General features: G+C 34.9%; 2 protein-coding genes across 2 annotated transcripts; both read right to left on the bottom strand.

Moving 5' to 3' along the window:
* Positions 1-5791: 5791 nt before the first annotated feature.
* LOC145602608 (putative glucan 1,3-beta-glucosidase A) lies at positions 5792-9702 on the bottom strand. The gene is made up of 10 exons (XM_081658789.1): positions 9210-9702; positions 8997-9112; positions 8778-8897; positions 8025-8213; positions 7554-7712; positions 7123-7292; positions 6865-7020; positions 6333-6685; positions 6057-6236; positions 5792-5962 (listed from the first exon to the last, which is right to left on the bottom strand). Exons 1-10 carry the CDS (start codon positions 9301-9303, stop codon positions 5877-5879), a joined length of 1623 nt encoding a protein of 540 aa, XP_081514915.1. The 5' UTR covers positions 9304-9702; the 3' UTR covers positions 5792-5876.
* A 2346-nt stretch (positions 9703-12048) lies between these two features.
* LOC145601802 (uncharacterized) lies at positions 12049-13790 on the bottom strand. The gene has a single exon (XM_081657879.1). It carries the CDS (start codon positions 13612-13614, stop codon positions 12403-12405), a length of 1212 nt encoding a protein of 403 aa, XP_081514005.1. The 5' UTR covers positions 13615-13790; the 3' UTR covers positions 12049-12402.
* Positions 13791-14092: the final 302 nt, after the last annotated feature.

Below are 14092 nucleotides of genomic sequence, written 5' to 3'. Positions count from 1 at the left end.
TAATACGTTTATATGGTTAGTCCAATCCAGTGCCGGCAATAAGAAGGCTTAATTAAGAAGCTAATATAACATAACAAGGCTTCTAATTGAATAGGTCAACTAATATTTAACTTAATTGGCTTAAATTTTAAAACTGTGGTAACATTCAAGATTTGCAATTAAATCTATATACATTACTGAAAATTCTACAATGTCATTCTTTAAAAATGACACCATAAAGTGTTGACATGGCAAAATCTAATTGGCTTATATTTAATATTTTTATTTTTATTTTGAATTATTTTCTATGTCCATAATGTATTAAAATTGTATTTATATCATGTATTTTTTTTTAATACATGTATTATTTTATATCACATTTATTTTTAAAAAAAAAAAAAAAAATTGAAATTGTTCATCATCAATGTTCGTTCTTCATTCATCTTCATTTATCCACCCATTCCCAAACATTCACTGTTAATGTATTCTCATCATTTTTCTTCATTCATCCACCCATTCCCAAACATTATTGTTAATGTATTCTCAATTCTTGCACCAAACACATACGAAATAGCTGGGCAGCGAACAACCAGATGATAATCACGGATTTTCTACCGGAGAAGAAGAACAATTGCCGGAAACCTTGAGCTGCTGCCGTGAATGCCGAAAAGCCGCCGGGTTGCTGATCGCAATATTGGAAAACCCAATAAAAATATGAATTAAGAATAAGATTTGAAAACCCAATAAAAATTCGATCTTTGGAGGATTTGTTCGTTGGTCGGAATTTCGGTTTGAGTTCCGTCAATTAAGATCACAAATGAAGAATTATGATGAACAATTAAGAACGATGATGAATATTTGATTATCTAAATTTTGATTGTATAATTTAATTTTCTGGATGATTTTAAAAATTAAAAATAAATTTTCAAATACTTGATTATGTATTCTTTACAAAAAATACATGTATTTTCAATTATACATATATGTATAATACATTTTGATTTATAAAAATAAAGGAAAAATTGACCAACCATAACATGCCACATCAGCATGTTATGGTGTCCTTCTTTGAAGAATGACACAGTAGAATAATCCTATACATTACTGTTTTTTGTGACTCTCTCTAACTACACACAATAAAAGTACACTGCCATCCCCAAATCTGTGGATTCATTATATACCCTCGTCTAAGCATACCTTCAATGTACAAGTTTAAATTTGAGTTTATAATTTTGAATAAGTAAGAATTATATGAAAATATATATCACACTTTTTTTATGTTGTTGATCTGATAAAGGAATATATGGCACTTTTCATTGTATATTGCATGTATTTTACTATTATACTCCGTTAACACTGTATATTTCCTTCATTTTGGAAAATTTGTTTTCCCGCACGCTCCTTATCTTTATTTGTCAGTAAATAATATGATACGATTCATGCATGCATGTCACGTCTTTCGTTCTCAGTTTTCACTAGTTGTTGCACACTACGGACGCAGGCAAATTAGCATGATTTGGTCGTGGTCAAGCATTGTCGTGTGGCATCTATATATACACAAGTACTCTGAAAGTGCTTCTTTAGTCCTAGCTTTTCAAAATTCTTTTCCATGGTTTGTACGGACTACATAGTCTATCAAAAGATCAAGGAAATATCACAAATATATACATCAACGGCCTATTTAAGAAGAGGTATTTATGATAAAATATAGTAATGAAAATGTGTCATGTGTGTAATTTAATAAATACGGAGTACTATAATAATACATACAACTCTCATTTCAAATATTACTTCCTCTCAAAGTGTTCATGTTCGAGCTGTTTATAATTTTCTCACAAGAAGTGCAAAAAGAATTTTCAAATTCGAAGAGGTAATAAAAAACTTTTTGGATATAATTAGTATGTAAGTAGTGAATGCTTGCAAATACTAAATTGTGATTCTAAGTAATGTAATGGTCTAATGGATTTGGACGCTATGTGAACCACACACTAATTTTCCACTAAAAATGATGTAAATAGCAATTAAAGTGATAATTATCGTCTAATAATGTTAGGAATTTATTTCTAATAATCTTTCTCCTCGTAATGCAATAAATTTTTAAGAATGTCATTGCACCTTTTTCTCTATCATAGTGGAATTGTTTTATTATGTTTGTTTGTGATTTTTCCCCACATATTTCACAAAAAAACAGATATTAAGATTTTTGAGTGGTTGATTTGCCATAAATCCCATGATAATTAAAGAAAAAGAGGTTTAGGCATGAAAAAGAAATATATTTAATGGAGCCCATTTAGCACTATTATAGGGCCTTTACCCAAAATAATTCGACAACACATAATACTTTGCTGGTTACACTCACTCTACTCTGGCCCATTTGTGACGGAAAATGGGCCCAAGTGGTTTGGACTTTCTCTTAGAAGGCCTGCTATAAGACAATGGCCATGTCTTATCGATTTAACCTTTTTGTGCAAGATCCTATCAATCAATAATTTTTTTTATATTTCACTTTTTAAATTTTAATTAATAGAATCCTGTCATTCATTTGTGTCATTTCATTGCACTTTATATATTTGTTTAGCCAAAGTAGACAAATTCACACGTGTATTTGTGCCCACAAAAACAATCGTGCCCCTCCAAAAACTTGCATACACAAATCATTTAATTAATGGAAATTCTCAATAGTAACCTTGTAGTTGTGTAACCTGATATTATATTATTACATATAATATCATTTTTGTAAAGGGTGGAGTTGGTTGTGGCTGGGTCTGTTAGGGGGTTAGTTTCAGGTTGGGGTGAGGGTGGTGGTGGAGGTGGCGGTGTTTGGTGTTTTGATGGGTGCATGAATGAGTATACTTCTTTCATTTTCAACTTGTAATTGATATGTTTGACATTGTTAAAACTCACCTTTAGCTGTCTAAATAGATTACTACGTAAGTACTATAAAATATGCATACGGAGTATTTGAAATCTTGTTAGATTTGTTTCAATAAATTATTGAATTTTTATAATTTATATATTTATAATTACATAAACTGAAATTTTCTTTTCTCCCTACAGGCGGATGCACGATGCTTCGTGCATCCAGTTTTGTTTTAAAAAAAGGCGGAATGAACATATAGTTGTCCAATAAAGAACATTTAGTTGTTTTGTAAAGAACATATATTTATCTTATAAAGAACATCACATATAATTGTTTTGTAATGAACATATAGTTATTTTGTAAAGAACATATAGCTTTTGGTTCTTTATATATATCTAAAGAACATCTGTAATATTAATAAAGAACATGATAATATAATGTAATGAATATTATTTGTATTCAACCACCATAATCTAAAAACAAAATTTAAAGAACATTTTAAAACAAACAATTAATGTTATGTCACAAACAATCAATTATACTGACAATCAAATAACATGAAGATAAAGAACATTATTAAATAGCACGCATGTTCTTTTCACTCTAGGTATATGTTCATTATATTTTAATAGTAGCTTAGGTTCTTTTCACTTAAGGTATATGTTCATTGTATTTTAATAGTATGTTCTTTTCATTGTAACTATATAGATATGTTCATTATGTTTCTATAATATGTTCATCCGCTTTATAAAATATGAAAAAGAACATTTTACTGTATTTTAATGTACATTGTATTACTTAGATCTACAACTTTAACTGAATTTGCTAATTTATTTGCTTTCTTTTTTAAAATGTAATAATTTGTCGGTTTTCTTCAAGAACTTCATATAGTTTCTCATTGCAACACCAAAACCACATAAATCACAAATTTACACCAAGAATTTGCAAAAAAACTACAAATCGAACTCAAATTGAACAACTATGCATGTCGAAATTGTACTTACCTTTTGTTTTCGTCAGCCATCTTGAACAATTTTGCACCAAGAAGTTTGAAATTATTGATTTCTTTATTAAGGTTTGATGAAGTTGAAGTGGTTTTCAATTTTTCTTTTTTGAGAGAGAAATCTTGTAGAGAGAGAAAAATTCTAGAGAGAGAGTATAGTTTAAAATGATTTGAAATTACTACATGGTAAAAAAATAATTACTATTTATCTTTTTGCATTTTTACAAAAAAGAAGCTCAATATAACACGTGTACATTAGAATTGAACAGTATGTTCTTTCGACAACCATGTACATTAGAATTGAACAATATGTTCTTTCTACAACCATGTACATTATGATACAACATAATGTACATTCCGCAGCGGATGCACCATGCGGATCGTGCATCCGCCTGCAGGAACAACCCATTATACATAAACTAATAGTTGAAATTATTGACAAACATGCAAAACGGAGGAAGTTTTTTTAAAAACTTACAAATTTCTATAGACTATAGCTCTTATCTAATGGCAACAAATTTAGTTGTTATAGTTAGTCGCTACATAGTCGTCGCAAGATAAATGGTGGACTAACATCCATCATGAGTAATCTGCTCTCTATGACTCTATCTTATATAAAACTGTATCATATTCGTTTCCTTTGAATGTACTTTGATGTTTCTTATACAAAATAATTGCGACCAGTTCTATCATCACTCTAAAGGCTCCTTTGTCCTCTCTTTTTTATCAGTTTTAATGGAGTGTTTAAACATAGAGTAGCTTAGTAGGTCAGTAGGATGTCCTTTATATGCGAAATATCTCTATATTGAAATTTGAAATTAATAGGTAGCAAGTGTTTTTTTCCCTTCCTACAAACCTTAGAGATCATTATTTGAAACTTTGGGCCAACAAACCAACATGAATAAAAGTGGGCCTTTATTAACTTATTTGGACTTAGTAGTGTTTATATTTACCAAATCCGGATTTCATGAGATATCCGATACTTAACCGTTATTGATCAATAAACATGCATGGACCCAATCTTTGCTGGTGGTTGTGATATGCAGGGCAACATTGTCCTGTCATCCTTAGTAAACCACCAGCAAGATGGCAATTGCACCAAGGCTTGCAGACCCAAATAAACGCCTAGGAGTTCATGCTCAACCCAGACGAAAAAGAGTTTGTTAGTATACTATATTTTTGAAAGTATAGATAGATGTAGCAGAAGCTAGGTAATTCCAAAGAGTCAGATATGGTGTTTCTTGGCCTAGTGACATTCTATGATCCGCCAAAGGACTCTGCGAAGCTAGCTTTATGGCGTTTGGCTGAAAAAGGGGTAGAAGGAAAAGTTTTGACTGGTAACTCTTTTAACTCTTGCAATTAGGATTTGTGAAGAGGTAGGCATTGATCAGTACAACTCATGTAATCACTGGACCCGAGCTTGAGTTGCTTGACCCTGACACGCTTTCCATGAAGCTGTCAATAAAACAATTGTACTTGCTCGGTTAACTCCAACTCAGAAGCAACGGATGGTTCAAGCATAGCAGAATGGAGATCATGTTGTTGGCTTTTTAGGGGATGGGATTGATGACCAGCTGGCCTTAGAACTTAGAAGCTGCTAATTTAGGGATATCTGTTGATCACGAGGTTATTTTTTTCAATGTCTGTTGACTGTTATCAGCAGAAATTAACTTGTATTGGCACTCATTGACAACATACAAGAGTTTTATATGATAGAATTAGGATTAAAGAACAAAGAAAAGCCGCATTCAAATTTCTCTTCAGATTTCGTAAGAATAATGTAAAATGATGCCTGTTACAAAATGTGATGCAAGGACAAGTAACTGCAAGTCAATAGTATTGGCACTCATTGACAGCAGCCTACATGCCTTGTTTTCAAGGTCTGTTGACTGGTACCAGCAGAACATTTACTTATATTGGCACTCATTGGCAACATACGGGATTTTTGTATGATACAATTAGGATTAAAGAACAAAGAACAGCCGCATTCAAATTTCTCTTCAGATTTCATAAGAATAAGGTAAATGGTGTCTGTTACAAAATGTGATGCAAGAACAAGTAACTGAAAGTCAATAGTGCGAAAAACATTACATCTGAGCCGTGTGATCTGGGTGAGCTGCCTGCACAATAGAAGCGCATTTACGAAAACGTACACTATCAGTATCTAGTTCTTCTGAAGCATGACAAATCGATGGGAACTATAGATATACTTACTGAATTCAAGATAGTGGTTTTTAATGTTCCATTCAAAATCCCAGTGCTTCCTGTCATTTTTTATTGTCCAATAAGCCCATCCAAATGAAGCAGCATTATAAACATCTAACTGTGCTTTTCCAAAACTCTGGTAGTCTTGTTCTGATCCGCTTGTTACATTCCATTCATTCACCCATTCACCTGAAACTCAAACAAATACATTCGTAAATGTCTGAAGCTTTTCACAAGGAATTCTCAAGGAAAATTGGCAGAAATTGTTGGTTTTTTCTTAATTACCAATGAAAAGAAGTGGACCACTTGCATTGTTAAGTTGTTGCAGTTGAGCTTCCCTACTCTTGTATATGTAGTCAATATTCTGAGCTGAGCTCATATTAACAAAGAAAGTGTCAAAAAGATTGTAATAATGCAGGTCCACCACAACATTTGTGAAGCCTATGTTAGCCTGATAAAGTTCAAGAGGATCTGCATTGCCGATTCTCTGGCAGACTATAACATAAGCTGTTGGGGAATACTTTCTCACTGTCTCATAGCCTTTTTGGTAATAGGAAACTAAAATGTCAAGAGGAACTCCTGCAGCCGATGGTTCATTCAAGAGCTCAATTCCCAGCAATGCAGGGTGGTGTGCATATCTGCAAGAACAAAAAAATTCAGCAAATTGGTGATTCAGAAACCTAATGTGGTTTAAAAATGGACAACCAGATAGTTTTTGAGGCAATTAGGCTTCATTCTTTTCATCTGAACGGATTTTTTCAGAAATATAATGTTGTAAGGTGAAAAGAACAAAGCCCAAGAAGCGTGGAGGGTTTACCTGGAGGCCAAGAAGTCAATAACATCCAATGTTTTATCAATATTATCTTGTGACTTAGGCCAATCAACTGAACCGTCTCTGCTTGCACTATGTTCCATTCCATTTTGAGAACCAGGGGCAGCATGAAGATCGATTATGCACTTGATATTATATGTTCTGAACCACAAATGTAACATGCTTGTCAATACAAAGCAAAACTCAAAATTCACCAATAGACTATGTACTTTACTACTTGTAAGTATTAGAGCAAAGACCTACTGAGCCCAGGAAAACGCATTGTCTAATGCTGCCAACGATCCCCCAATGAAAGGTGCAGGAGGATCAGGATCAAAAGCAATCCACCAGCCAACAGGGATCCTCACCGCATTTATCCCATGTGTACTAATAAAATAAAAGTCATCTCCGGTGATAAAGCTGCTTCTATGTTCCTGTGCTTCAAAAGGAAAAACAACACACGTAAGAATCAGAACAAATTGTGTGTTTTCTGAACTTCTTCATTAAGAAAATAGACTCAATACCTCACAGGCCAAGGAACCACTAAACTACTCCCTTCGCCCCAAATTAATCTATTGCTTCACAGTTTACAGGAAACTTTTATCTGTAAAGTTGAGGCTCACTTGATAACTTAAAGCATTGCCCCCCATACATTACAAGAAAGCAGATTAGAATTGCTAACAAATACAGCATACCTCCAGAACTTCTTTGGCCTTGGCATGTCCATATCCATTTGCAAGCTGGAAATCGCCATTAAGATTATTGGACACGATTGTCATCTCAAACGTGGCTGCATTATCATCCCATCCCGGCGTTCCTTGATAATCTGCTGTAATCTGGCTTTCTGTCAGAGCCTAAATTGTGAGGCCAAACCACATAACTCTTAGTAACCAACATTCTGAGAAGAGATGCCGACTCTGTGACTCTTGGCATAATATTTTGAAAAGCAAACTAAATTTTGCAGAACACCAAGCAGAATAATTTCTTAAATGTGTTAGAAACTGGAAGTATATTATGTATAAACACATTAGTCCAAAGGAAGAGTTTTGTTTCCCCTTCTTGTTATTTTCCTGATCATTTGTCATATACTTTGAAATTCTCTGTTAGAATTTTCTGATGATTACTGGACAACCATTAACCCGGTGATAAGCTTAAGATGCAAATACCTGCAGGTATATGCCACTCTGAAGTTTAATATGAACTCGGCTACTATTGTAAAGTCTCTCTATGTTAAATGTTTCATTGGTTGCGGGTGCATCTGTAGTAGCTGATACAGAGCTTCCTTGACCCTCACATGTCCAAAATTGCCCTTGTGTGGAGCGCAATTGGAATTCTTTCTCGGACACTCTCCATAACTGCAATCATTTTGTTGAATGCCTTGAACATTACTTTCATCAATTGAAAATTCAAATATCAGTAATCATCAACAATCTTTTAAAACATAGAACCATGAGTAACAAAATCCTGATTATATTTGCATATTTCATCACAACAAAATGTTGAGCAATTCAGTCAGAAAAGTTACTGACCAAAAAATCAGGCAGAAACAACCTTTCAGATTGCTGTAACTTAGCTAATTTCGAAGATTCAGATGACATGTTATCTAAGTAATCTAACAGAAAATAGTTCTTAGTCATATCCGGAAATAAAAAAAAGTTGCATATCCATGATCATAAACCAAGATAACCAATTTCCATTACTCTATCACAGAAAAACTCATTAACACACAATTACATACAAGGTTTTCTGATTCCTGTTCATAATCATATACAGTTAAGCGCACCAGCAATAACGTTTTCATGTAGCAAATGAATACAAGTACCTATCAATCCAAACCAAACCAAACCAAACCAAATCGTAAAAATGTAAGTAAAAACTACACTTTCAGCTTGTAAGTGACAAAGCAGCAAAAAACGAACCCGAAATGTTTCCCAGGAAGAAGGTATATCTCTACTGACTGAGACATTTGAGCCACCTCCATTTTCAGCAGAAACATACTTCTGCAATGTCACAGACTTAAACTGCACCTCTGTCCCATCCTACATTGCAGTTGAAACACAAGCATAAACAAACAAATTCACTATAATTTAATCATACAAAAAGAAACATCAAACAAATCCCAAGTCAAGAAATCTCACAAGCATATCTCCATTGAAAATTCCATCAAAAAGAGAAGGTTTAATCCACCCTTCAATCACCAACCACCCTCCTAAATTCACTGCTCTAACTTTTGAATTTCCTTTTATTCCTTCAACTTCATTCAATAATCATCAAACAAAAACATGAAAATCATTGATCAGAAAATTCATATCAAAGCAAAATGTAGCTAAGTTTTTAGTAATTTTTTTTACCTGATAATGCAGCAGAGAAGAGGAGACAAAAAGAAAAGAAAATTGCCAAAACCCATTTCTGGAAAACAAATTCCATGTGAAATGTACAATTCATCTCCTACAAGATTGGTTCTAGAAGAAGAATATCATAAAGTAAGAGGAAATTTATCCAAACTCGTTAGGAAAAAAACCCCACTTTGAGCAGAATCTTGGGTAATTCCTTTCTTTGAGATAAATCAACCCCAACAACTATACTAAGAATGATAAAATAATTAACGGCTTTAAACAACGTTCATGTATGTGAGACTGATCAGTTATCATCACAGTACTTACTATAGAAACTTTGAGAATGCTCATAAAAAATTACTACGTAGCATTGCAATAAGGAAAAGGTTATTAATAGATGATTTTTTTTTTTTTTTTTGAATTACTTAAATAAAAAGAAGATGGTAGAAGGGAAGAAAAGAACAAATATGGAGCAACTTTGGAGCAACTTTAGAGGAACAGAGAAAGCCCGATTATTGCTGTTGTTGTGTGCCATGTTAGGCTATTAGGATTATAAGGTTTTTGATTGTTGATCAACCACCTTAGTGCAGCTGTAAAGGCATGCTTATCCTAACCGAATCAACATTTTTTTTGGGTAGAAGGTTCATTAAATTGACATTTTTTTTCTTTTTGGACAAGGACAAATTGAAAGTATAATGTCATGTAGCTCATGTTCGAGTAAATTTAAAAAATAATGGTAAGTTATGGAGTTCAATTTAGCTAGTTTAGATTAGAAAGGCTTTGTGTTCATAGAACGCACTTTACCTTATACACCAATGTGCTAATTTGATGTAGAAAGATACAGTAAGTGAAAATTATTATATACACCTAGGTATAACTTATAAGGTGACCCAACATTTTTTTTTCTTTTTTTTTTTGGTGATTAAATGCAAAATTCATCTAATGAACAAAAAAATATTCTTAGGTACACCTTAAACAATTACACCCGGGTATACATTGGTTTTTTTAAGGTTGTCTCGCTCAAAATTGAGAATTCACTAACCCCCCTCGCTCAAAATTGAGAATTCACTAACCCCCCCCCCCCCCCCCCCCCCCCTTCTCCATAGCGACCTTGTGGGCGACATCTAACGTTCAATAAGATATAAGGGAGCAATTAAAAATAGAGTAGGAACAAAAACTCCCTAGAAATAACTAATTACTTGTAATAATTAAGGTATCATAGAGCGTTAATAATACATTGCATGAGTAAACTATTAATCAAAAGATTACTAAACATCTTGAAGAAAAAAAAGACCTTTTTTATCATGAACTACTGTGTTATTTAGTTTGAATTTTGTCAAGTATTGACCCTTTTTTTCCTTCATGCAATACATGCTACCTATCTACATTGTTCCTCTCAGTCCCTTCTTGCGTTCCTCTCAGTCACCCTCAAAATTGTAGGTCGGTTCACTTGATAAGACAGCCCTACCCCATATGAAGATGCCTCACCCCACAATGAGAAATGACCCAACATGGTCGTTATCGTAGAAATGAGAAAAATGGTATGTTTGTTTAGAGAGACGGGGATAAAACGTTTTTGCATCCTATTCCCAATCTAGATCAAACAATTGAAAAAACATCAATTTCCCCTTACTCCGTGTATCAAACGCTTCGTGAAATATGGACAAAAACCAAGAAAAAAACAGTACCCTGTTTGAAGGAAAAAACAACAATGATGTCAAGCTGCTGACAGCTTTTAAGTTCAAATCTGCTCTTTGGTCCTAATGTTCATACCTCTCTAACATCAAAACTAACTGCGCATACATTTACACACGCTTCAAGGAGAAAAACAGGGCAGACAGTCTGTGCTTGACGTACTCCGCTAGTGTACACCAATTTGAATCTTTGTTCTGTTAAACCTTAATCATAATGAGTGTTCACACCAGCAGACATAAATCCCTGAAACTGAACTATTTTAACAAGATCAAACAAAGACAATAACATATGAAATAGCAGACCTAGCAGTAAACAGAATTCTAGATTATATCATACATAATCTTAGGATATCTGACAAGTTTTTGTGAAAGGAAGACGGCTTCTAATGCATCTATAGTTGTCCTCTCGATACACTGACAGAGAGCATCAGATCTGCTTCTGTTTAGCTGAGCACTGAAAATAATTCAAGTACTACCGAGTGGCGAGTTCACATACTCTCATTACTACGAGTTTGCAAGTAGTTCCTACAAGTAGATCATGATAGAATAATTTCTAGGATGAACTCATAACATGATGACAGATTTTTCTAAGATCAAACACAGCAGAATTTCAGCTACAAACGTACACCCTTGGTTCTAGGAGCTTCAATTTTGTTCAGACAAGTCGCTCGAAAATTTTACAGCAGAAATAACACAAAATAACATCAAGGAGAGTAAGTTCTGCTGAGACATGTGTGTCTGACACGAGTGCATATTAAACAGTCTAGTTATGCCAGTAACTTGAAGAGCCAGCCTAATCAAGCCATACATTCAAGGTGGACATGCAAGCGCTGATTCTAAATGGGAGTAAGAAGGATAATCAAATTGAAAATGAACGACAGCACATTAGTTGACAAAATATGCACATAACATTCAATGTACTACGCAAGAAACTAAGAAAGGTAAATCTATCAGCAATGAATGTTGGCAAACACAACACATTCAAGCATTAACCACTGTCCACAAATCGAAATAGACCTGATCAAATTTTTACTACGAAAATGCAATAATGCAAGGCAGACCTAGCTGTAAAATTTTCACTACAGCAACCAAATAATCCTTAAAATAGCATAATATCAAACTTTCAGTAAAAGCTCAGCTGCTGCAGCAAAAACAAAGCATAAATTGTAATTCTTGATGCCATTATATTGTATCATTACTTATTGAGTGCAAAAATTGCAGAGGCACTCTACTCATAAATAAGTGGCTTCAATTTGAGTAAAGCACACTTGTTGACATAAATTTTTATCATATTTACATTAATTTATCATATCATACCAACGCCCTATATCTTCATTACCTACATATGCTCCAACGTCTGAAACAGCCCTCGGCAACAGGCAATTGGACCAGCTTTATATTCCTGAGAGTTCGGTATGTTGGGACCATAACTCACCAATGTACAGCAGTATAATCATTGGAGGCGGTGAGCATGTCTTATTACATTAGCAAGATGTATGATCAATCCAACTTATTCACAAAGGAAGAATTGAGGCCTGGCTTTTCGTCCTGCGAAATGAAAAGAACCTGCTACTCGAAGACAACGATCTCTTCATAGAAACAGGACCCTTCTGCAATGATAGACCAATAGACGAACTCTTCATCAATAAACCTGACATGCTCGATCCCCTCTTATTATTTACCCCTTTCCCTGAATCAACCTTCTTTTCCTGCAGAACAACCCCAGAATTCCCACTACCAGAACACCCTTCATTGCTACTCCTATCACTAGAACTCCCTTCATTGCCCACAACAGCACCACAGGCTGCAGAAGCAGCTACAGCATCGAACGAAAACGACCTCCTAACCGGCTCCAAACCCTCCTCCACCCCTCGAAACCGATGATTCTCACCTAAATCACTATAAATCCTTAACTCACGATTCTTCTTCAGAATCTCAGCTATCCTTACACCCTCCCCAAAAGGCAATCCCCTCAAAACATCCTCCCCCCCTCCCCTCGAATTTCGATCACTACACTCGCCGCCTCCCCTAGACACTCCCCCTCCATCCTCCTCCTCCAAATTAACCCTCACACCTTCCTCACCAGAACCCGAACCACTCGAATTCAACCCCATTACACCAGAATCACCCCTCTCAACCTCATTCACAACAGGAGCCCGGCAAAGGGGGCAATTCTTATGAGACCTCAACCAAGTATCAATACAAGAAACATGAAAAGCATGACTACACTTTGGCAATAACCTAAGATCATCACCTTCCTCAAACTCAGTCAAACAAACAGAACAAGAAGAATCACAACCATCAACAAAAAACCCATCAATTTTTTTATACTTAAAAGCAGTTATTGAATCAATTACCGATTGTTGAAGCCCAATTGTTGCGATATGCCAAATTGGGTGATCCACAATCGACCCACTATCGTTCATCGAAGCATCATCGGGGCTCGCCGGAGAAACCCCTCTTCTCCGGTCAGTAAAACGAACCCTCAAAATGATAGTACAAGTCGTAAGAAGAAGGAAAGAGACCCCCAGAATACAAACAGTAGCAATCAAAAAGGGAGCTATATGACTCTGAGAAGACGGCGGCAATGGCGGCGGAGGTGGCGGCGGAAGAAGAGGTAAGGGGTTGTAGATGATGGGGTAGCAGTCGGGAAAACAGGGTTTGGTGAGGTTTTCACAGCTTGGAAAGATGCAAGAAATGACGCCATAACCGGGAGAATCTGCCATTGATGGAGCTTCAAAGAGATGAAAATGGTGGGATTTTGTTAAATTTTTGAGGGGTTTGGAATTGGAATTGGAAATTGCATGGTGTAGAATTCAAAGAAGTGAGTGCGTTTCAGTTGGGTTAAAGGGGAAGTTATGAATTTTTCCTGTAAAAAAGTCAAAAGGGGGAAACTTGAAGTCAAAATTCCGCGTATAATTAAATGGAAATTAAATAAAAATGGTGGGTGGAAATTTTACTGATAAAGATGGGAGGAGAGAGAAAGGAGATGAAGAAATACGTGGAGTTTGTTCTCCGAGATTAGTGGTTTTTAAGTTGTGTTGACTCGAATGAATAATACAAGAGGGGGGGTGAATTGTATTGTGGAGGAATTAGGGTAATTTTTGCGGAATTCTTTAAGAAACTTAAACAAAAACTTTAAAGTGCAAGAGAGATTTTACGTGGAAAAAATCTTGGCCCTAATCAAGAAGAAAAACCACGACC

This window comes from Chenopodium album, chromosome 21 (assembly GCF_948465745.1).
Source record: "Chenopodium album chromosome 21, dcCheAlbu1.1, whole genome shotgun sequence".
Lineage (NCBI taxonomy): Eukaryota > Viridiplantae > Streptophyta > Magnoliopsida > Caryophyllales > Amaranthaceae > Chenopodium > Chenopodium album.
The sequence above is the reverse complement of the archived record's forward strand: the minus strand, read 5'-3'. Positions and strand labels throughout refer to the sequence as shown.